The sequence below is a fragment of the Giraffa tippelskirchi genome, chromosome 11 (assembly GCF_054371585.1).
Source record: "Giraffa tippelskirchi isolate mGirTip1 chromosome 11, T2T-mGirTip1v1.2.pri, whole genome shotgun sequence".
In the NCBI taxonomy this organism is placed as follows: Eukaryota; Metazoa; Chordata; class Mammalia; order Artiodactyla; family Giraffidae; genus Giraffa; species Giraffa tippelskirchi.
The window spans coordinates 18591992-18615453 of NC_137285.1; the positions used below are offsets into that span (position 1 = coordinate 18591992).

General features: G+C 48.9%; 1 protein-coding gene across 12 annotated transcripts in view; it reads right to left on the reverse strand.

Moving 5' to 3' along the window:
* KDM2B (lysine demethylase 2B) overlaps positions 1–23462 on the reverse strand; it is a 118605-nt gene that overhangs the window by 53545 nt on the left and 41598 nt on the right. For all 12 annotated transcript variants that reach the window (XM_081540068.1, XM_081540062.1, XM_081540058.1 and 9 more), the window contains 3 exons: positions 17335–17450; positions 11601–11727; positions 8797–9281 (listed from right to left, as the gene is read on the reverse strand). In XM_081540068.1, coding sequence (XP_081396194.1) covers positions 8797–9281; positions 11601–11727; positions 17335–17450 — 728 coding nt within the window. The remainder of the gene's footprint in view (positions 1–8796; positions 9282–11600; positions 11728–17334; positions 17451–23462) is intronic.

Sequence of the window (23462 nt, forward strand, 5' to 3'; positions counted from 1 at the left end):
GTCTAAGAAATGGAATAATAACTGTCCCCACCTTGCCAGGATCATAACACATGGAAGGTATTTGGCATGTGGATAATGCTCAATAAACACTGCGTGCATGCATGCTAAGTGTCTGACTCTTTGTGACCCAATGGACTGTGCCAACATCTTCTGCATTGGCAGGCAAGTTCTTTACCACTAGTGCCATCTGGGAGCAGAAACAAATGTTAGTCAATCTCTTGGCTTATGCCATATTTCCAGTTAGGATACACTGTCCCCATTCTCTGTTTGCAGAATTCATCCATTTAACAAGTTCTCACCATAAGGTGAAAAAATTTTAAGTTTATTTAGTTGGAACCACAGTTTAAAAGCTGATTTAGCTGCACAACTAGAGGGGATAAAAATGTGATTCAGGGACCAAGAAGCTAATTTTAAGCCAAAAGGATCCCTAAGTGGCATGGATCAACACATCCGTTTTTCAGGTCTAGGGGTACACAGGTGTCTAGAACTCAGATCTTCTGCCCCTCATTGCTCTCCTTCATTCTCCTGAGATGGTACCAGCAGCAGACTCAGAATACACGTGGCTTGTTTGGCTCCTTAGGTGACAGGCCTGTCTCATTTATCCCTGCATCAATACTCTATCCGTTCACAGCTCATCCTAAATACCAAACCCAGGGCTCAGTATAACATGCAGCCCCAGGCAGAAGAGCCTCAGCGACTACTGGAGGCCTGAACCCCTGAGCAGGCTGAATCTGGTTGTTCCCTGTTTTCTGTACTCTGGGTCATCTTCAGGGTGTGAGCAAAACAAGCTGTAGCCCTCCCACTGGCTTCCCACCTTCTGGCTCCTCTGAAGCAGGCAGGGTATGATGACTTTTAAAAAGCCAACAGTGTAGGAAGTCTGGGTTCTACATCTCACTGTTTCACACAAGAGCAAGACCCAGGAAGGGTAACTTAGATAAGCAGGTGTGTTCTCGGCCAGACCTGATGACCCCAAGGGAGAAAAGCTGCATACACCTTCCTTTTACAGTCATGAGTTTCACACACACTCTCACACTTGACCCTTAATGAGCCTGCTCTCACTTCACGGTATCAGTGAGCTCAGCTCTAGCTCACTGAGAACTTAAAGGCCCTGTTCTAAGGCTTTTTTAATACGTCACCTCACTAAACTCGATGAGGCATGATTCTTTCTATCTCTATTTTACTACATTCCCCCAGAGCAGTCACCTGATTAATGGATAGTGCAGGGGAGTCAGCCCGATTTCAGAACCTTTGATCTTAAAAGATAATACCTGTTTGGGTGATGCACTCTTATTTTGGATTGTTTCCCATTTGGGTTTTGATGAAAGAGCAATACCATTGATCTCTTTTTTAGTGTTCAAAAATAAAAACGGTAACACCTGAAAGCAGTCACCCCACACTGTCTCTTTCAGCTCCTTGATTCCACTCTGCCCCACAATTCTATGCAGCCCCATAATTCTGTGCAGTCCCATAATTCCATGCAGCCCCATAATTCCTTGCAGACCCACAATTCCATGCAGCCCCATAATTCTATGCAGTCCCATAATCCCACACAGACCCACAATTCTATGCAATCCCACAATTCCATGCAGACCCACAGTTTTATGTGGCCCCATAATTCCATGCAGCCCCATAATTACATGCAGTCTCACAATTCCGCCAGTTGCATAATTCCAAGGCCCCATAATTCCATGCGGGGCCCACAATTCTATGTGGCCTGACAATTCTATCAGTCTCATAATTCTGTGAGGCCTCCATAATTCCATGCAATAAGAAAGATGGTTATCCACAGTGCACTGGTGTTTCCACTCCTAGCCAGATACTCTGGCAGCCAAGAGAGCATGGAATCATATAAAAGAGAGCTTGGCATTATCTTTATTAACAAGGACAGCTGCAGAATCACCTGGCAAAAACATATCTAACAACGACTCTCCCATCTCCTATCTCAGTGGTGACTGCACACTTAGGCCCAAGTCCTCACAACCTTGCAATGCATCTGGTTATTTTCAAGTCATTTACAACTAATTAGAGTAATGCCCATATGCCCTCCTTCTCTTCCATCAGGAGCCTCAGCTCTTCTCGAGTTCTAGTTGAAAGTATAGGCTCTTCAAGGAAGGACAGCATGCAGGCCAATTCCCATCTCACTATGAATTAGTCTGTCCACCGATTAATAGTTGCCAATCCAAGAGAGAAAAGGGAAAAAGACAATGCACTGAATTGAACAGCACACATGCACTCAAGTCAGTCATGTCCGACTCTTTGCAACCCCGTGGACCATAGCTCTCCATGCTCCTCTGTCCGTGAGATTTCCCAGGCAAGAATACTGGGGGGGGGGGGGGGGGGGGGGGTTGCCATTTCCTCCTCCAGGGAATCTTTGCCTCTCAAGATTCAAGTGCATGTAAAACTTCAGAGTATGACCTAATTAGAAAATGGGTCATACTGGATTAGAATGAGACCTAATCTACAGACTGATGTCCTTATGAGAAGAGAAGACACACAGAAACACAGAGAACACAGACTGCCAGTGTGAAAACTGTGGCAGAGACTGGAGTGAGGTAGCTACAAGCCCAGGAACTCTAAGGATTGCCAGCAACCAAGAAAAGCTGGAAGAGACAAGGAAAAATCCTCCCACAGAGGCTTCAGAGTAAGCATAGTTTTGATTTCAGACTTCTAGCTCCCAGAACCATGAGACAATAAATTTCTATTGTTTGAGCCAGTCTGTGGTACTTTCTTACAGCAGCTCTAGGAAACTAAAATAGGTGGTAATCATTAACCCTTCAGCAGAGATGGAGAAGCTGAAAGGCAGCGAAAGAGCATGGGAAGGGTGGGGAGCTGGTCAAAGCCAGTCTGACTCTCCTTTGCCTGCTATCTAAGAATAGCTAATTTTTCTCCAAGGGCTTACTAAGAGAGCTAGGTGCTCATTACCTCATTGTCCAACACAATAATTCAGTGATCTAGGTCCCTGTTATTATCCTTATTTTACAGTGAGGATACTCTGATTTCAATCAGTTACACACTTCAGAATGGCCAAGGAACCACAGAATCTGGGTTCTGAAGGAACAAAGCACATTTAGTCTAATATCTTAGATTTACACACAAGTAAACAGAAAGGTAATATGACTTGCCCAAGACCACATAGCAAACAGCTAAGAACAGGAATCAAAATTGAAAGAAAGCATGTTTAATGTCCCAGTTTCCTGTTTTCCCACTGCACACAGGTCAATATCCTGCAACCCTAGCAGAATAATTGTCTTAAAAGAGAGTCAGGCTCCTCTGGTGGCTCAGCGGTAAAGAATCCACCAACCAATGCAGAAGACACGGGGGTTCAATTCCTGATCTGGGACTATCCCACCCGCCTTGGAGTAACTAAGCCTATGAGACACAACTGCTGAGCCTGTGCTCTAAAGCCCAGAGCCGCAACTACTGAGCCCACATGCTGCGACTACTGAAGCCAGTGAGCCTAGAGCCTACATTCTACAATAAGAGAAGCCACTGCAATGAGAAGCCCCTGCTCACTGCAACTAGAGAAGGCCTGCATGTAGCAACAAAGACCCAGCACAAACAAAAATAAATAAGTATTTTTAAAAAAGAAACAGACACAAAAAAGGAAGCTTCAAAGGGACAAAAGCAAGTATGAACCAATTTTTTAAAAAAATTTATATATATATATGTGTGTATATATATATATGTTTATATACATGGATGTGAGAGGAAAAGCTCCAAAAGTATGTTCAGCAGATGACTAACACAGGTTTTTCTCCAGGAAGTGAGAACTGAGGAAGGAGACATTTTCTATCCTGTAACCTGTAATGTTTATTAAAAAAAAAAACAAACAACACCAATCACTTAAGATTATAATATTATACTCAAAACTTTTTTTTTTCCCTTGGCCATGCAATGTAGCTTGCAGGATCTCAGTTCCCCAACCAGGGACTGAAAACCCAGGCAACAGCAGTGAAAGTCTCAAATCCTAACCACCAGGCTACCAGGGAACTCCTTACACTTAACAACTCTTAGATAGATGAACTATCCAGAATAAATAAGTCTATAAAGACAGAATGCAGGTTGGAGTGAGGGGGAAAATGGAGCCTGACTGCTGATGGGTATAAGGCTCTGCCTAAGGTGATGAAAAAGTTCTGAACTAGACAGAGGTGGTGGCACAATACTGTGAGTGTACTTAATACCACTAAACTGTACACTATAAAATGGTAAAAATCATAAATGCTTCTTTCTTGAAGATTCTAAGCTGGGGATCTAGTCAGTATAATTAATCAACTAATGAAAATGGTAAATATACGTTACCACAATTAAAAAACGTACATTATGAATTAAAGAAAAAAAAAATGAATTTCTGATAAAAGCTAAAACCTAGCCATCTGGAGACTGACATTAATATTAATACTTTGGGGAGTGTCTCTAATCCCAGGGGCTCTGGTTACCATGAGCCACCATTAGCAGCCATCTCTGAGGCCTCAGAGAAAGAGACAGAAGAAAAGACATCATCTTTTTGCCACAGAAGTCAAAGATCATGACTGATCAATCATCAAGGGGGAACCAACACTGGTGAGAAACACAAATCGTTCGATAGTAGTGGGAGCAGGGGGCATCAGCTAAGAATTCTATCTGGAATCCACATTCCTGAGCTGACTTTTATTTCTCAGCCAGTGCAAAAGAAACCCTAACATCTGAGAAGAGAGAACAAAAGGACCTAAAGCACGCAGCCAGGAAGAAGCTGTTCGCCCTCTGTGACAACACGCTCATTCTTGAAGTTAGCCTTAGGTTCAAAATCTCTTCTGGGTCTCCAGGGACTGGGAGGGGCTGATGGCCTGACCAGACAGCCAGGAAGTAACTCTCCCTACTATGGAAAAGGCGATTGGTCTACTTCCCCCATGCAGACCATACAATACTCAGAGATGAGAGCAGAGGCTCCGATTTTCCTGGGGCTTTAAGGAGACTTATCCACCCAATTTATAAACTCTTTAGCCTGAAAAGGCTTTCCTCAGACAAGACTCAAGACCATAAATATCTCTGAAGACAAGTTAAGTCAATAAATAAGCTAAGTTGGCTAATGGTAAGCCAACACTTAGAAGGCAGTAGGGAGTGGTGGGGACTGGAGTATATAAGATCACTTGCTACTCATTTCTTGCTGCTTAGAGTCAGTCATCTGCAGAAGGAAACAGCAACTCACTCCAGTATTCTTGCCTGGAGAATTCCATGGACAGAGGAGCCTGGTGGGCTACAGTCAATGGGGTCACAAAGAGTCGGACACGAGTGAATGACTAACTTTCACTTTCAGAGTCAGTCAGAAACATGGCCAGGATAGCCAAGATATTTTATATAACTCTCTTGATTTTTTTTATTTTTCACTTACTCTTCTGATTTTTTAACATTGACAAATAATTACAAAAATATGTTCAATACTGCACAGGTCAAACGCCATGCCTAGAGGCTAGATTTTGTCTTAAGACTACCAATTTACAGTTTTTGTCCCAGGGCCAAACAAATGTGTCGCCTGTTCTGTAAAGAATGGCATTAACAGTCACCTTGAGACCTTCTCCCTAAATTCAGAGTAGCCTCTGAGAAGACAGAGAATCAGTTTCTCTACAGCAGCCAAACAAAGCATGGTCTAGTAGATAAGCGCATGGACTTCCCCATCGAGCAGTACGTGTGGCCTTGAGCAAGTTAACTTAACCTACTCTGTACCTCAGTTTTCCCATCTGTAAAATAGGGGTAACAAAACTAACACAAAGGATTGCTAGGAGGTTTAAATGAATTTATATATGAAAAAGACCTATAGGAGCACACAGTAATTGAAATCCATTCATTATCACACATCATCATGAGCTATCATTGAGCCCCAAGGTAGGAAAGAGGCTGGGATCCCTGAAATTTGTCTAAGCTCCTATCCTAGGCCTCCTTCACACCATCACGGGGCCTAGGCTGAATCTAGCCTCAGAGGGCCATCAGGTGGGCACAGGTGAGGGATACAAGAGGCTGAATCCTATACCTAGAAAGAAATCTGACCAACCAGGAACTAGGAACACTGCACACGAACATAACAAAGTAAAAAAGGCTTTCCACAACAACACTTCCTTTTCAGATGAACATGTATTTTTTAAACTCATTTACAACATTTTGGAACTCTAATGCTATTAGTGATGTTATTATTGATGAAAATACCTTGCTTTCATTTTATAGGCCCTTAGAAGAGAAAAGATATGCTTTGTAGGGATATTCATCACAAAGTTCTTTTACTTCGCAATTCCCAGAGTCCTAAGATCTGAATTCACAGCATCTGGAGGGAATGCTGCTGCTGCTGCTAAGTCGCTTCAGTCGTGTCCGACTCTGTGAGACCCCATAGACGACAGCTCACCAGGCTCCGCCGTCCCTGGGATTCTCCAGGCAAGAATAATGGAATGGGTTGCCATTTCCTTCTCCAGTGCATGAAAGGGAAAAGTGAAAGTGAAGCCGTTCGTCATGTCCGACTCTTAGCGACCCCATGGACTGTAGCCTACCAGGCTCCTCCGTCCATGAGAGTTTCCAGGCAAGAGTACTGGAGTGGGGTGCCATTGCCTTCTCCGTCTGGAGGGAATACACCTGCTATATAAAGTGAGATATACCTGAATTAATAATCCTGTACACCAGCTCCCTCTGCTGGTGGTACCTGTTAAGCTACCTGACACAGCCCCAGGTCTCACCTCCACTAGACCGGCAGAGTTCAGCCTCTGATCACTGAGCACCTCAAGGGCAGCAGAACAGAGTCTGCAGAGTTCTGCAGAGAGTGCAGTGTTCCTAGTTCCTGGTTGGTCAGATTTCTTTCTAGGTATAGGATTCAGCCTCTTGTATCCCTCACCTGTGCCCACCTGATGGCCCTCTGAGGCTAGATTCAGCCTAGGCCCCGTGATGGTGTGAAGGAGGCCTAGGATAGGAGCTTAGACAAATTTCAGGGATCCCAGCCTCTTTCCTACCTTGGGACTCAATGATAGCTCATGATGATGTGTGATAATGAATGGATTTCAATTACTGTGTGCTCCTATAGGTCTATATCCTATAATATTTCTATATCCCAGGATCTGACATGATGTTTTCTAAGTGAACAAATGTACAAATGAACTAGTTAACAAATCCTGGGTTGAGTTTGCAGCCATCAAACAAGAGACTTGAATTCAGTTTCCAACTCCAGTGGGCAGATGGATTCGCTTGAGAATCAGACATTGGAGAAGGAAGCCCAAGCATCTCTGAGGCCTCACACCCAAAAGCCTTAACCAGTGCCGAGATAGGAGGCAGTTCCACGCAGTGATATCCACACAGGCACTCTGAAGGCTTCATCCTGACCCTACTGTCCAGATATAGGTGACAGTGCTGTCACCGCAAGCAGGTCATTTTACCTCTCTGAGTCAACTTCCTCGTCAGGTACCTACCACTTGCTGAGCCCTGCTACCTGGCAGGTAGTAAGCTTTCAACAGGGCTTCCTTGGTGGCTCAGATGGTAAAGAAACTGCCTGCAATGCAGGAGACCAGGGTTCAATCCCTCTTTTGGGAGGATCCCCTGGAGAAGGCAGTGGCTACCCACTCCAGTATTCTTGCCTGGAGAATTCCACAGACAGAGGACCCTGGCGGGCTACAGTCCATGGGGTCGCAAAGAGTAGGACATGACTGAGCAACACACACACACACACACACACACATAAGCTTTCAACAAATGTCATGATTACTACCAGACAAGGTCTCCCAGTGTATTTCCTATTTCTTAAATACACTTCATGTTTGTACTCTGCCTAAAACAGCCTTCCCCTTCTGAAGAACTCTATGTAATCTCTGAGGCCCAACTCAAATCCCCTGTACATAACTGTCCCAGAGCCCTGGCCTTGATGTGGCCAATGAATGTCCCCTTACCCCACTCCCATGACCTGGGTACACACAGTGGCACTCAATTCCCTGCCTCCCAATTTCTTTTTGGCCACACCACAAAGCTTGCAGGATCTTAGTTCCCCAAACAAGGACTGAACCCATGCCACGGTGGTGAAATCATCAAGTCCTGGAGACCACCAGGGAATTTCCTCCTGATTTCTTTACCTGCCTGCTTCCCATTCCCCTATGGCCAACACAGCTGGTGTTCAATGAGCTTGCTCAATAATTAGGCTCTGGGAGGGAGGTGAGAGGGAGGTGGGAGGAAGGTTCAAGAGGGAGGGGACATATGTATACCTATGGCTGATTCATGTTGATGTATGGCAGAAACCATCACAATGCTGTAAAGTAATTATCTTCTAATTAAAAATTTAAAAAATAATAATAATTAGGCTCTACTTGGAGACCTCTCAATCCTGGTGGCCCACCTGAGATGGTCACCTAGAGGACAACCAGGATGAACAACCTGTTCACATGAAACAGAAGCATGCTCTGGGGAAAAAAAGCCAGCCCAGGGCAGCAAGTCTCCCTGACCATGATGTCAGGAGTTTGTCTCCAAGCCCAACCACAGCACTACTGGTGCACTCTAAGTAGTGACAGCTACTGCCCTCAAAGGCTGGGATTTTCAACACGTCCTAAGAGAGAGTTCATTGTCAACTGCAGAGCCAGCTTCTACTACGAGATCCCCTTGTAGGGATCTCAACGTTGGTCTCTACTTGGACACCCCAGATGAGCTTGTTTGGACCCAAGGTCCCTCTCCATGCATGGACATCTCCCCAGGACAGTCTGTACCAAGCTCCCTGGAGCTGAGCTACCCTCGAGAATCTGCATGTTGAACAAGACCTGCCCAGCCCTCCTTAGCTGTCCAGCCCGAGGCAACCCCCTTGCCCACCTTCACACCCTCCAGGAGGGCCTGGGGGTCCTCGATGCCCTCAGGGACACACTTCTTGTTCTCCGGGAGGGATTCAAGTTTCTCCACCAGAGCTTTCAGGCCCTTCAGTTCAAACTCGGTGAGATGGGTCCATTTGGCAGAGACCTCAGTGGCAGGAGAGCCGGTGGGCGTCTTGGGGTAGTCGGTGGGCATCGTGGTGGACTTCACACTGTCCTCTGATTCGTTTGACAGAGTCCTTTTGAGGAACCGCAAGGCAGGGGCTTTGGGCTTCTTCCCGGGGGCCTCCTGATCCTCGGATGGGGTGCTGGTGGGCGAGGCAGGGCCATCGGCGGATGCTTTGGGGGTCTTATCTGCACCCTCCTCTTCTTCCTCCTCTTCCTCCTCTTCCTCCTTCTCCTCCTGGGGCTGCTGCTCACAGGACTCCTCCTCCATCTCCAGCCAGGAATCAGATGAGAAGCCGTCTATGCTGGGCTTTCTTGGGGCATCTAAGAATGGGGTCGGGGCGGGAGGCGTGGAGGGAGAATGTCACAAGAAAGAGATGAACACCCCAAACTCCCTGCTGGAAGTACCTGGAAGCCCCACTTGCTGTGCCTCCCCTTTATTCTGCAAATTGAGCTCCTTCTGACGATTCTAATGGCCTTTGCCTCCCTCAGGCCCTAGAAAGGCTGCCATTAGTCAGACAGAGCTCCGCTTTTCCCCAGTTGTGTGTACCCTGATAGGTAGCCTCACCTTTCTGAACACACCTGATATTGTATCTTTCAATATGGAAAAAATAGAGCAAAAATGAGCACATATTAAATGATTCCATTCACATGCAATGTCCAGAGCAGGAAGAAACTATATAAAGACAGAAGGTAGATTTGTGGTTGCTTAGGGCTGAGGTCACGGGCATGGACTGAAAGGAGGACATGGTAGCTCAAGGGTACAGCATTCCTTTTGGGATGATGAAAATGTTCTAAAACCTGACTGTGCTGGTGTCTGCACAACCCTGAGAACAGACTAAAAATCACTGAATGGTACATATTTAAAAGGGTGAATTGTATGATATGTGAACTATATCTCAAGAATGCTCTTTAAAAAATATAGGCACAAAATACTTCCCTTGAACACTCATAGTGAGCATTAAATAAGGCATCACAGAGCATTGTTCCTAGCACAGAATTAGCACTCAAGAAATGAGGTGTCCCCCAAATATCCCCCCTTCTCTTTGGTAGGGGGAAACTGGCAAGAACATTGAAGAGAAATGTGGGTACCAGTGACCTAAATGTTGCCTTAATACTTCCTCTCAAGCCTGGAACAGAATAAGGAACTTTCTTCTATGGCCCTAAATTTCCAAATGAGAGCAGTGACCCTTTCTTTCCTGGTCCTGAGGACTGCCATGAAATCCAGCCTCTGGTCCCCAAGGGAACATGTAACTACTGCAATCACAGAAGTCATCACACTACTTCAGGATCATTTCCCATCTCCTACCAGGCTGGAAGCTCCCCAAGAGGAGTCTGTTAAGATCTGGATATTTTAGAACACCTGAATCATCTAACAGGGATGAAATGTCACAACAGAGGCCCCACCCCCCAGAACCCCAGACAGAACCAAATTTCCAAAAGGCACTCCCCAATCTAGACCCCCCACCAGCAGAAACATTTGTTCTCCATCACATGTCAGGCCTGAAACCCCTGGAAGTCAGGACAGTAGTCAAGGGAAGGAAGGAAGAGGCTTAGTAAGAGGAAAAAAACAAATCTAAACATCTTGTAAATCACAACAGAAACTGTTCAGGCCCTAAAGGAGATGGGCCGACCCTATTTTTCTATCCCCATGATGAGAAAGATGCAGTGAGTGAGGCAAAGTGACTCTAGCATCCAGAAAAAACCCTCGACTGTAGCAGCTCAGAGGCTGAGGGGAAGAAGCATATTCTTCCTACAGATTGTTCTTCAAGGCTGTCACAAGCTAGATACAACATACAACTTCAGGATGGGTGCCTGTGAGCCAAGATTCAAGGACTGAGCCATTTGGGGGTGGGGGGTGCGATGTCCCTTTAAGTAATGGCAGCCGGGCAGGGCGTTGCAGCTGCAGCTATAAATGCTCTCTCCCTGACTCTGTCAAAACCACCCACCGCTCTGCCAAGCTTGCATCCCCAACTCTGGTCAGCCCCTCCCTCTGGCTTATAACTGGCCTGGGTTTTGGGGAACTGGTTGAATCTCTTAGGCCTGCTTCTATATAGACAAAAATCTAACCTCTAGTGCAAGGAGAAAAAAAATCAGTTGGTGGCCAAGGAGGGATTAAAAAAAAAAGAACCAGGAATTTTTGCTTGGTGGGGAGCCTGTCTCAGCAACCATGCCAGGGGACTAGCCCCTCCCCACCTCTGTATAATCAACCAGTAAAACCTGGGGGCCACCAAGATGACTCTGTTGGAGGTCATGATTTCCTTCTCTTGGGACTCTCTATTTCAAGTGGGAAGCTAAGAAGGATGACTTCCCTATCCCTCCTCAAGAGCCTCTAGGAATCTGCTCGATAACACTGGCTCCAATGAATTCCTGGAACTCAGGACTCCCAAAGTCCTGCTGAAAAAAATTACTTCTGGGAGGGGATATATGTATATGTATAGCTGGTTCATTTTGCTATTCAGTAGGAACTAACACAACATCAGAAAGCAACTATACCCCAATAAACATTAATCTTTAAAGATAAATAAATAGAAATACTGACCTAGAGATGGAAAAGAGAAAAATACTGCTGAGTATTAAAAAAAAAAAAATTTATTTCTGCCACAGCTGAGCTGTCGAGGCAGCTGAGCAAGGCTCACTCACCAATAAGCATTGATTCTCTCTGGTATTCCTGAGTGAGGTAGGACCGCTGGGTCATACAGTACACGTATCTCTCCAAGACATACCAGCACATCTCATAGTAGAAGGGGTAACGGAATTTGGGCTGTACCTGAAAGCAAAGATCCAGGAGCAGAGGTCAGTTTCTGGAGGGCAGAGGGGAAAGGCAGGAGAGAAGGGCACTGGGGTGGGGTAGGGGGTAGTTCCTGGGAGTGGGAGTCATTTTCATCATCTTAGCAAGAGCACAAATGGTGTGAAGGAAAAATGGGGGGGGGGGTATGGGCTGGAGGGAAGCGCTGAAAGGGGCAAGATACCAGCATGCACAAATGAGGAGGAAGAGCGGGGAAGAGGCCTATGTGAGAGCGTCATTGCAAAGGTCCTCGAGCTTTGCACAGGGAAAGCTGTACGGGGTCCACTTTGTGCTTCGGTGAGATGCAGAGAAACAGAGGTGTCCCCTGATCTGATGGCGGAGGGCGCAGGTACCTGCGTCTGCGAGCCCCTGCCTGACTCTAGCTACCACAGACACAGGCTCCTCGCCCGTTCTCAAAAATCCTTGCATAGATTCTACCTCCGCTCCATCCCGCCTTGAAAAACAGAAATCAAATCCCAAACCTTACCCATTTGCAGACAGGCTGTCAAGCATCTCCTGTACTTGGAGAGGGAGGCCACAACAGACGGACCAATGAGGACGGAGGGGGTGTGGCCTCTTCTGCCATCAGGGGCGGGGCCTCAGAGGGGCCCACCTCCTGCGCCTCCCCCACGACACCTGGCACTGCCAGCCTTATCTCCACAGAGGACTCCCTCTGACACAAGTCCCCCGTGTGACCTGGGACCGTCCTAACACTGAAGGACACACCCCCCGGGTCTGGAGCAGGCGTCCAGCTGGAGATCCCCTTTTGACTGTTTCTTACAGGAGAGGAAGTATAGGTGCAGAGAGTTTGGTGCATCAGAGCTGTGAAAAGGCCGGGGCCCCAGGGGGATTCCAATGGTTGGCAACACGGGTTCTATACGGATGAGATGGCAGCAAGAGATGGGAAAGAAGCAATAACACTGATGGCCCTGGCATGGAGGAGCCTTCCAGAAACTACATCCCGATCAGGCGAGGGTGGTGGGAGATGGTCTGTCTCCCACAGCTGGGCCCTCTTCTCCGAGGCCACACATGGCTCCCGCACGTCCACATTCACTCCTAGACCCTCTCACCGTGGATGCATCAGCCTTGAGGGACCTGTGCAGGGGCCAGAGACCCCTCCTCACCTCTCTTGTCCTCTAGGAACTCAGGGAATTGGGTGTCAAGGAAGCGCACTCTCCCACCTTGCTTTGCTGACAACCAACAGGCGACATTCTACATCTGGGAGGAAGGCAAATACAGGCAGACCTAGACACTCCATCTACGCCATCATCGCTAAAATCCGATCTTCCTGCCTCTCTTGGTGTCCACCTGGACAAGGCCCCAACTCTGCTCTCTGAGAGTCCCAGTTCCAGTTCCCATCCATCCCAGATCCCACTGACTCAGTTTCCCGACTGCAAGGCCCTGTCCCCACTTCTCCCATCTGCATCCTGGGTCCATCTGATCACCCTGCCTTTGGGAGATGGTATGCTTTAGGATGAGATCCTGGCTGCTGCATGCTTTTGAGCTCCTGGGGAGATGCATGGAGTTGGGAATATCATTTAGTGGTTTCCTTGGCTCCAGCTTACTTTCCCAAGAACCCCAGTTTTATTGCTGGGAGAGTATTCATCATTTTTCAGTCATTGCATCAGTGTCCTCCAGAGTTTGAAAAGGAGAGAGGCTCTTGAGCCTGAGGCCGTCCTAGCCTCCTGTGAAGAGAGTTTGAGGAGGGGGTGGTTCTTAGCCCCACCCCACCCCCACTCCAGAACAAGGGCCAAGAGATTTTGAAACAAATTGTCAAAACCTACAGAGCAAATTGAGGACAGGCAGGCCTGCTTCTTCTCAGACCCTCCCTCACATCTCCTGACTTGATGGATAAAACTCTCAAGTTGTTTTTGACTTTTCAAATTTGGGAAACCGTCTGAGCCACTCGGCCTTGATGGGCACCATGGCACCTGAGAATCTTTCTAGATTAGGAAAAAAAAATTTTTTGTAGTTCCAGAGAGGAAGATAAGTCTCCCCTCATCGTTGCTGAACCCAAGGGAAACCAGCTGGGTGAAAACAAATGCTGATGAAAGAATTATTTTGGGGTTTTTTTTTTTTTTAATTTTTTTTTTCCAAGAGAGCACCGCAGGAAACAAAATTTGCAAAGAATTGACTTACAAACAGGTTGTCGCCTTCCACCCTTCGCCTTCAAAAGGTTTCAGCCACATGCCTGGGAACATTAAACACACGATTGCTCAACATTACTTGTTGACACATTCGGAGCCTCACCAAATTGAGCTGATCATCGAAAGGCAAGGCAGTCAGAAAGCATGCAATGCTCCCAGCCTGGGGGAGTAATCAATCTCTCAGCGGGTCTCAAGGGGTCAGTTTGAGTTCCCAAAGGTCCATTCGAGTGGCACCTGGCCTAAGCCCTTCCTCCTGGAGCTGAGTGACCTCAGGAGATCAGAACCAAAGATGTTTCGGTGCATCTAGAACCCCAAGGTCTCAAGGACTTAAGAAACTAAAATATGAGGGTGGGTGGAAGTGTCTTAAAAATTGTTTTTCTCCTGGAAAAAAAAAAAAGTCAATGGAAAAAAAAATCCAATGGTAGGGAAAAGGTGAAAGGAAGAATAAATTATCTGCAATTTCCAAATAGATTCGCTAGCTGAGAGGGAATGGGGCATGTTGGCATTACCTTTCCTGAGAAGGCTGTTTTCACTAGAGCCATTGGGGGGGAAAAAAGATAAATATGAGAGACGGCAGTTTAGTGATCAATTGGACCATTCCTATCCTTTATCAAGCCAACGGGAGTTAAAAATATGGAGTGAGAGTTGTTGAGATGCTATCTTCAAATAATAAACATGCGACACATCCAGACTTTGGTTAGCTCTTCACCCCTCTGCTTATCTTTAGAGTGAGAGGGGAAAGATGGTCGGGAAATGAAAAACCCCAGTCCCAGAACACCTGCACCTGTTCATGCTTGCTTTATGGGCAGCAGGGTGGTCACCTCTCATCCAGCCCAGAAAAATTCAAATCATGAGAGCCAGACATGCTTCCTAAACATAAGAGAACACTGGGGTTCCCCTGGTGTCTGTGGGGAGGTCCCTCACCTTGGGCCACAAAGGCAAATGATTTTTCTAAATCAAGCCCACACCCTAGGGCTTAGAGACTGATGGTTTCCTCTGTCCCGCCCTCGGCATTTGGTTTCCAAGCAAAGCTATGTTTTCGGACTCTCGAAAAACTATTTTTAAATGGCCATAACCTTCTTAAGAAAGCTCACAGGGATATAAAGAATTAAGCTGTAGCGAGCTGACGAGGAGCAGCCCTGGCATTTTATCTGGCTTCCAGGGCTCTCTTCCCAGCATCTTTTGTCTGCTTTGGCTCCTAAGACATAAACAATCGGGCCTTGTAGCCAAGCCCTCTCCAAAGACCAGAAATCAAAGCAGATTAAACAGCCTGCTGCTGGTTCCCGCCCAGCCTGCGCCCTATTCCCCCCACCCCACCCCCGGCCTCTCCCCCTCAACCCCCTGCCCATCCACCTGCTTCAGGAAACCAGATGGGATGCCCACTGAGACGACAGGGAACAGTAGGCCTTGGGGGAGGGGGCCCTGCGGTGCTCATCTCGATGTGGGCGCAATATTCCACAGCAGCTCAGCATGGCGCTGGGGGTTCCACTCCATTACCCTCCCTCCCGCCTCCTGCTGACGGGGGAGGGGAGCTGGGCTCCTAACAGAATGACGATGGGACCCCAATCCACGGAGAAGCAGGATCCAGATTCCCTCGGGGGGAGCAAGGACAGCTGCCAAGTGAGTTGCTGAAGCCTTTAGAAATATCCCAGCCTGACTCTGGTTTTCAGGAATTGCCTGGAAAGTTGTGTGCTTGACTTCTTTCTCCTTTGCTCTCCCACACCTACCCATCTGCTCGCAAACAAACCGGCCCATTCTTCAAGGGCTGGCCAAAGGACAGTTGGCCAGAGTCCCAGACAGCACTTGACCCAGACTACAAGTTGACCACTGGCACCCAAATGGTGCCTTTCTCTAGAACGCCATGGGGCAGCAGCCTCCAGACCAGGGCTGGGACTGGCCTCCCCCAGACCAGGAGAGGGATGGTAGGCAGGCAACAGAAGAGAGGCACGAAATTCCACAAAGCAGGACCCCTGGGATCCGGGCATCCCAGTAGCAAACCCACCAAGCTGAAGATATGCACTCGCCCTTGTGAGTACACCTGCCCACTGAACACAGCATAGAGTGGTCCCCAGGGAACCACTGGACGAGTGGACGAGTCTCCTCAACATCGGGACTACTAAAAAGGTTGGTGCACACAGAGTGGCTAAGACTGTGACCCATGCATGTGACTCTAGGCAGACCAAGGCCTGGAAACAAGACCAAGAAAGGCAGGGACTCTGAGCACAGAGCATCTGCTTCTATGAGAGGGTCCATGAATAGCAACTCTCTCTGGGGCAAAAGTCACTTTCAAGGCAAAGCCCGAGATGACCAGGTGTGGTCTACCCATATAATGAAATAAAACTAAGCCATGGGAACAAAGCACTGACAAATACCACAACTGTAGATGAACCTTGAAGATGCTGCTAAGTGAAAGAAGCCAAACAGAAAAGGACAGGTTATATGATGACATTTCCATAAAATATCCAGAACAGACAAATCCAGAGACAGAAAACAGACCAGTGACTGCCAGAGGCTGGGGAGTGGGGAGGGGGGAGTGACTGCTACTGAGGACAGGGTTTCTTTTTAGGGTGATGAAAACCCCTTTGCATTAGAAGTGATGGCTGTGCAACATTGGCACGTGCTTAACGCCACTGAATTGTGCACTTTGTGTGTGTGGATTACATCTCAATTAAAAGGGAGAAGAAACATTTGAATAACTGTTAAGAATGAAAAAGTAGGCCTTTTGTGTCCTGGTTTCCCACTCTCAGACCTGTCTCAAATGCCGGGGGACACTGGGTCAGTTTCTGGCATGGAAGGGCCAGTGATTCTCAGAGGAAACTTGTGGAATGGGAACAGAGTGGAGGACTCAGGTCAGGTGTCTGAGCCTCGGACTCTGCTCCTGGGGCGCGAGGTGGGGGAGACTTCATGTCAAGAAGAAAAAAGGACCCCCCAACAGCAGCAAGCAGACGCTGAGACGGAGCTCAGGGACAGTCCCCCAGCGGACTCACAGATCGATACTGGCTTCCTCAGGGTCCCCCCATGGTCAAGATCTGAGCTACTTCCCAAGGTCTTAACCCCCCTCCAAACTACCAGCATAACCATGAACCACCAACCCCCGCCACCCCCGCCCCACTCCCTCGCATCCCTTTATACACGTGGGAAGAAGGAAGAGCCAGGGTTCCTGACATCTCACGGTGCTTTCTCAAGAGATACTTCCTCTTCGACAAGGGGGTTTTGGGCGCCACAGGTCTGGAGGTGAACAGCAACACCCGGGGCTCTGGGTGGAGGCTCTCGTGGGCACCCCCTGCCCTAGAGAATTAGGACCAAGACCCGGCTTGAGGCAGGGAACTCAGGAGGGACAAGGGGCCAGGAAGGACTTTGAAAGGACCGCCCCGTGTGCCCCGAGGACCGGGCAGAACATGGGGGCTGGCACGGTCACAAGAAGAAAAGGAAGCCGCCTCACCCGCGTTCTGTCCTCGATCTCGTAGATCCGCAGCTGCATGGGCACGTTGAAGCTGTGCAGGATGTTCCCGCCGAACACCAGAGAGTCTACGGGAGTGTAGACTGCATGGATCCAGCCTGGGGTGGGGAAGAGCACAGAAAGAAAGGGTCAGCAGCTGGCCCTGCAGTAACGCCCCACTAGGCCCGCACACAGGATTGTGTGGAAGGCCTGGATAAGCACCCGAGTATGCTCGGGCTGTGTGATGCAGATAGCCGAGCTCCTGGCTGGCCCGGAGGACCCAGACCTGAAGCCCCACTGGACCACTGCAAGCCAAGACCTCTGGCTAGCTCACATCCAGCCAAGAGGGCAGCTGCAGACCAGCCTCTTGTCCTGAAGATCTTGGTGACAAAGTGTTATGAAAAACCCGACTGTAGACGCCAACAGAGACAGCCTGTCTGTCCCCTGCCACTGCCAGTCAGGGAGCTAGAAACCCCTCACTCAGGCTACTCACGGCCTGAAGCCTCTTCCGCATCATTCCAGAGATGCCTCATCTCAGGAGGGGTCAAGGATTCCTCAGGGATAGCTTGAGGCCACAGCTAAGGCTCCTGACATCTTGACAGAGCTGCAGGACCCAGATGCCCTCCTCTGCCTGAGGCCACCTCCTGCCATCAAAATCACCCACGGCCCATTTCTAGGTGGTCTCTTACACCCCCCATATCAGCTCTGTGTCTGCTGTGCCATGCAGCTGCTGACAAGTCTCTCTTCTCTGACTGCAGCTTCTGAACAGCTTGAAGCAGGGCTTTTTCATCTCCCTGAGCTCCCGGCCCAGAAGCTGGCACTGTAGTCATGAGAAGGATCCCTGTGGGCCAGGCCCTGGTCTGAAGAATTTCCAGGCCTCATCTCATCTAATTCTCACAAGATCACTACAGGGTACATACAACATTCATCCCCAAATCACAGATGAGAAGACTGAGGCACAGCAAAGTAAAGTCAATTGTAAGGATTGGAACCCAGGGAATCAGCCCCCACACTTGGCCCATGATATGATGGCTAGAGACAAAGCAAGCCACCTAATTCCTCCAGGGACTAACTAACCCATCTCAGACTGATCCTGTTCCCAGAGCTCAGCAGACCTCCCTGCAGCTCCCAGCTACCACACTGGACAGTGCAGAGCTGGTGGGGAGGGGGTGTTATACCCCACTCTCATTAACAGATGCTGAAGCTGAGGCTAAGAGAAGGTAAGTCACTTGCTGAATGATGTCACAGCTGGTGAGTGACAGCATCAGAGGCTTAGCACAGGCCCTGGGAGTCCCAGGAGACAGACCGGCAAAACACAGGAGCGGAGGCAAAGAGAGAAACAAGCAAGACAGAGGCAAAAAGACAAGGACAGGAGACTCCCAGCGAAAGACAGAGGATCAGCAGAGGGGAAAGGGGACACACAGGGGTGACCTGAGATCCTGAGCCTTCTACCCACAACCTGGAGCCTAATTCATTCGCTAGGAGGAAAATTACAGAGGCCTCCCAGCCCATCCCTGAGCGGGAGCAGATCCAGCTTCCTTCCTCGGCGAGCTGAACATGCCAGCCCTGAGTCAGGGGCAGCGGCGGGTGGCCACGGCTGCCGGGAGCAGTGCTACCACCTGGGAAGAGAGCCCGGAGGCTGCAAGGCCACTGCTGGCATCTGTGTCGACACTCTGGGCAGCCGGCCCTCCCCTGCTGGGGACAATAGGTGGGACAGAGCTGGTGGCACTCCGGACAGGGAGGGCAGGGGAACCCGCCAGCTAACAGCACGGGAGCGAAGGCTTTATGTAACCCGGTTCTGCTGTTACCTCCCGCATCTCTGGCAGCATCTGTGCTGGCCAGGTGTGCCCTTGTGGCATGTCCTGGGCTCCTTCCCTGCCCCTTCCCCCGCTCCGTGCGGCCTCCAAAGCCATGGTTCTCACATTTGCTTCAGCCTCTCCGCCTCAGCTGTGGACCAGCTGATTTTCTCAACTGTACATTTTTTTGTTTCTACCAAGCAGAGCCCACACTGTCTGTTATGATTGTGGTTACCACCATCAGCGTTATTTAAGCAACACTTCCCAAGGCTGGGACCTAGGACAGCGGGACTCAGGCAGATGCTCGTGGTGGAGTGAAGCCCAAACAGGACAAAGATTCTTGGGTCCCCTTCCTATGTTCCACCTCCCACCCTACGAAAGCTCAAAGCTCGTGACCGGAGATAGAGATTGTCTCCAGGGCTGATAACACCATGTGGCCTGGGGCACCTGACTGTCCCCAGTCCTGGCCTCCACGTGCCTGTGTGAAATGAGGAATACCACTGCTTCCCCTGTGAGTAAGAACTCAAACCATGTAAGCAACTGCTGCTGATATTCACTGCAGTCTCGGCCATCACGAGGGCTTCAGAAAGAACAGCGGCCATGTGAATCTGCATTCATCAGCCCTGGACTCTCCCTTCTGGAAAGGCAGACACACCTGACTTACAGCTATTCCTCTGATGTGAGAGGTGCTGTTGCAGGGGGGGTGGGGACAGGGAATCTGTGCTCCCAGATATTCCAGGGGTCCTAGAAGCTTCTCTCCACTCTCCTCTCCAGGCTGGTGCCCTACAGGTGGGTCGGGCAGCCTGACTTGGATTAGAGTTGCTGCCCAGCTCCTCTCCCCAGCCCTTTTCACATCTTAAATGCTTGCTTCTGGGAATTCCCTGGAGGTTCAGTGGTTAAGACTCCACGCTTCCACTGCAGAGGGTGCAGGTTCTATTCCTGGTCAGGGAACTAAGATCCCATGTGCTACATGACACAGCCAAAAAAAAATTTTTTTAATAAATTGTCCCTGAAGGACCAGGGAGGGGAAGTAATAAAATTCAGAAGGCCCATCCGAACCCACCCTCCTGATGGCGACTCATTCACTGCACCCCAGGAAGTACCAGGGAACAGGTGTCCTCAGACTAGCAACTGTGCCAAGGAGGCTGGCACCTACCTCCTGCTTCTGGGCCAGAGTCTCAAACAATATGAAGCTAATAACAGAGGCGATGGGGGACAGATCTAGTCATGGAAGGAAAGCAGGCAACCCAACAAAACCTACTGACAGGTGTGTTCTCTGGGACCTGAGGGGCCGAGAAGGCCAGAGTGGGCACAGAGTCTAACCCACGGCCCAGCCACTCAGGATTCAGAATGCAAAGGCCCCGACCCACATCTGTCTATCTCAGTGGCTACTGCAGGGGTATGTCCACAGTTCACAAAACTCAGGGTACCTCCCAGAGGCCCAGGGCCTGCTGCTTTCAGGAACATCCATGAACACCCTGTATGGGGCCAGACCCAGGGCTTGCCACGGCTGCTGCCAGGATAGCCTCTCCATTCCAGGACCTTCTCACTGGTACCAGGCCATGGGCTGCATCAGAACCAGGGGTGTGTCGAGTTTGACCTGCCTGTGTTATCAAAATAGGAAAATTTCACAAGGCTATCTGAATTGGCTTCCACTCCAGATAAATGGGCTTCCCTGGTGGCTCAGACCTTAAAGAATCTGCCTGCAATGCAGGAGCTGCTACTGCTGCTGCTAAGTCGCTTCAGTCGTGTCCGACTCTGTGCGACCCCATAGACGGCAGCCCATCAGGCTCCGCCATCCCTGGGATTCTCCAGGCAAGAATACTGGAGTGGGTTGCCATTTCCTTCTCCAGTGCATGAAAGGGAAAAGTGAAAGTGAAGTCGCTCAGTCGTGTCCGACTCTTAGCGACCCCATGGACTGTAGCCTACCAGGCTCCTCTGTCCATGGGATTTTCCAGGCAAGAGTACTAGAGTGGGGTGCCATTGCCTTCTCCGGCAATGCAGGAGAGCCGGGTTCAATTCCTGGGTTGGGACAATCCCTTGGAGGAGGAAATAGCAACCCACTCCAGTATTCTTCCCTGGAGAATCCCATGGACAGAGGAGCCTGGTGGGCTGCAGTCCATGGGGTTGCAAAGAGTTGGATACGACTGAGCGACTAACACTTAGCGGATAAATGGGACGATGGCCCCCCAGGCCCCATTCCCACCTGGGCCTAACTGGCTGGAGCTGAGCAGCAATTCTCTGGGTTGCCAGAGCCCCTCCACCCCAGCCTGCTTCACTGCCCTTCTTTCTCTGCTCTGTACCCATTTTACAGGTGGATCATCTCAGGTCCGAGCCACGTTACACTGTTAAATAGCTGTGAGTTACTGTTTTTTCAGACTGGTCTGAGTCTAGGAAATGCCTGGAGCTACTGTGAATTTTACTACCAGGCAAAGATGACTGACTAAGGGGGTCTTTCCCAGGCCCCTGTACTGTGCTCCACCATCCTACTGCTAGCTGGCTGGATATGCACTCACAATGGAGGAAATCTGTCTCTTGGCCTCCCCAGCACCTTTCACGCTGCCAAGGGGACCCTTAAGAAAGTTTATTAAGTGAGCACACAATTATCCCCAAGTCATGGAGCCAAGAAGGGGAACCAGAGCCCAAGTCTGCTGACCCCCAGGCTGACGAGAAACCAGGTAGGATCTGAAACCAGACACACCTGGGTTCCCATCTTGCCCTGTCACTTATAAACTGTGTGACTTTGAACTAGTGTGTTCACTTCTCTGGACCTTAGGAAGCTTCACTTTTACAAAGCGGGTGGAATGGGACTTCCCTACACAAGATGAGGATTCGATCCCTGGTCAGAGAACGAAGATACCACATACTACAGGGCAACTCAGCCCAAGCACTGCAACTAGAGAGCCCACGTGCTGCAACTAGAGAAGCCTGCACGCCACAACAAAGACTGAGCGCAGTCAAAAAACAAAATTAAAAACAGAAAGGAAGTGGGGTGGGAGTCAGTTTCCTTATGTACAAAGAACTTATGTACATAAAAGGATCACTACTCAGTAATGTAAGTTCTTATTACTATTAACTACAGTTCTCCACAAGAGGACCTGGACATAGGTCAGGTCAAGCAAAGGAAAAAGAAGTCACCAGGTCCACTGCTGAGTTCCAACTCCAGCTTTCCTTACTCCCAATGATCAGGCTGAATCTTGGGGATGCCCAACCCACTCTGGACTCTTGACTCTGTGTGGACTGGCGAGGCCATTGTAGTCCCACCTCCTCTGCCTTTGAGAGCTGGCCAATTCAGCGGGACAAACCCCAGCCCCTTTATCTGGGTCATCTTACTCCTCGTCACCTTCAACAGTCTTCCTCGTCCAGGCAGCTTTCCTGGACTACCCAGGAACGAAGTATGAATAACCACCACCTCTGAAGCACAGCTAGCACCCAACCCCTTCACCCTCAGACAAAAGAAGGCTCAACCGATATCACAAAGATATTGTTACATTTGACACCTTCCTCTCCCACCAGCATCTATTAGCTTGCACAGGGCTGACGGGGAGAGAGGCCTTGAGGCCAGTGTGAGGCAGAACACGTCTGAGGTCACACCAAGGGGGTGAAAACCCAGGTCAGGGGTGGGAAATGCCAGAGTGAGATTCTCCACTTTCCACACCCAGAAGCTCACATATGCAGGGGCGGGAATCCCCAAGGCCCTCTCTCCCCAAAGCCACATCCCAGCTACCACAAATCTCAGATGTGTGTCCGCTTCAGAGGATATGATGCTAGCAAGAATCCCCGGGCTCCCATGAGGACCCAAGATGCTCAGTGACCCCAAAACTCTGGCCCTTTAGTTTTCACTGGTCGGTAACAAAACAAGAAAAATGAAGATGGTATAGAGTCTCATAGACTCAAAACTAGTGACTGTTCTTTATTCTGGAATTATGTACTGTCATCTTTCTTAGTGTCAGAATAGCCTCCCTTTCATAAAACAATAGCACAAACAGGTGACAGGTTGTTGTTGTTAAGTAATGCCCATATTTAGCAAAATTACAAGTTAATAACCCTGATACCAGTTCCTGACTTTTTTTTAATTTCATTGGTTCATGAAATCAATGTCTGGAACCACATGTACACCCTGCCCCCAAGAAGGTGACAAATTTCAATTGTCTCTGTTTTTCTTCCCAAAAAATCCAGGAAAAAAAATCCTGGTGTCTCACTCAAGACCCTTAGGGCAAGAAGTCTTTGCTGGAATCTTTTTTTTTTTTTTTTTTTTTTTTTTTTTTGCTGGAATCTATATAGATTCCTGCCAGCTGCAATTCAAATCCACATCTCCTCTTTCTGCCTTCAACA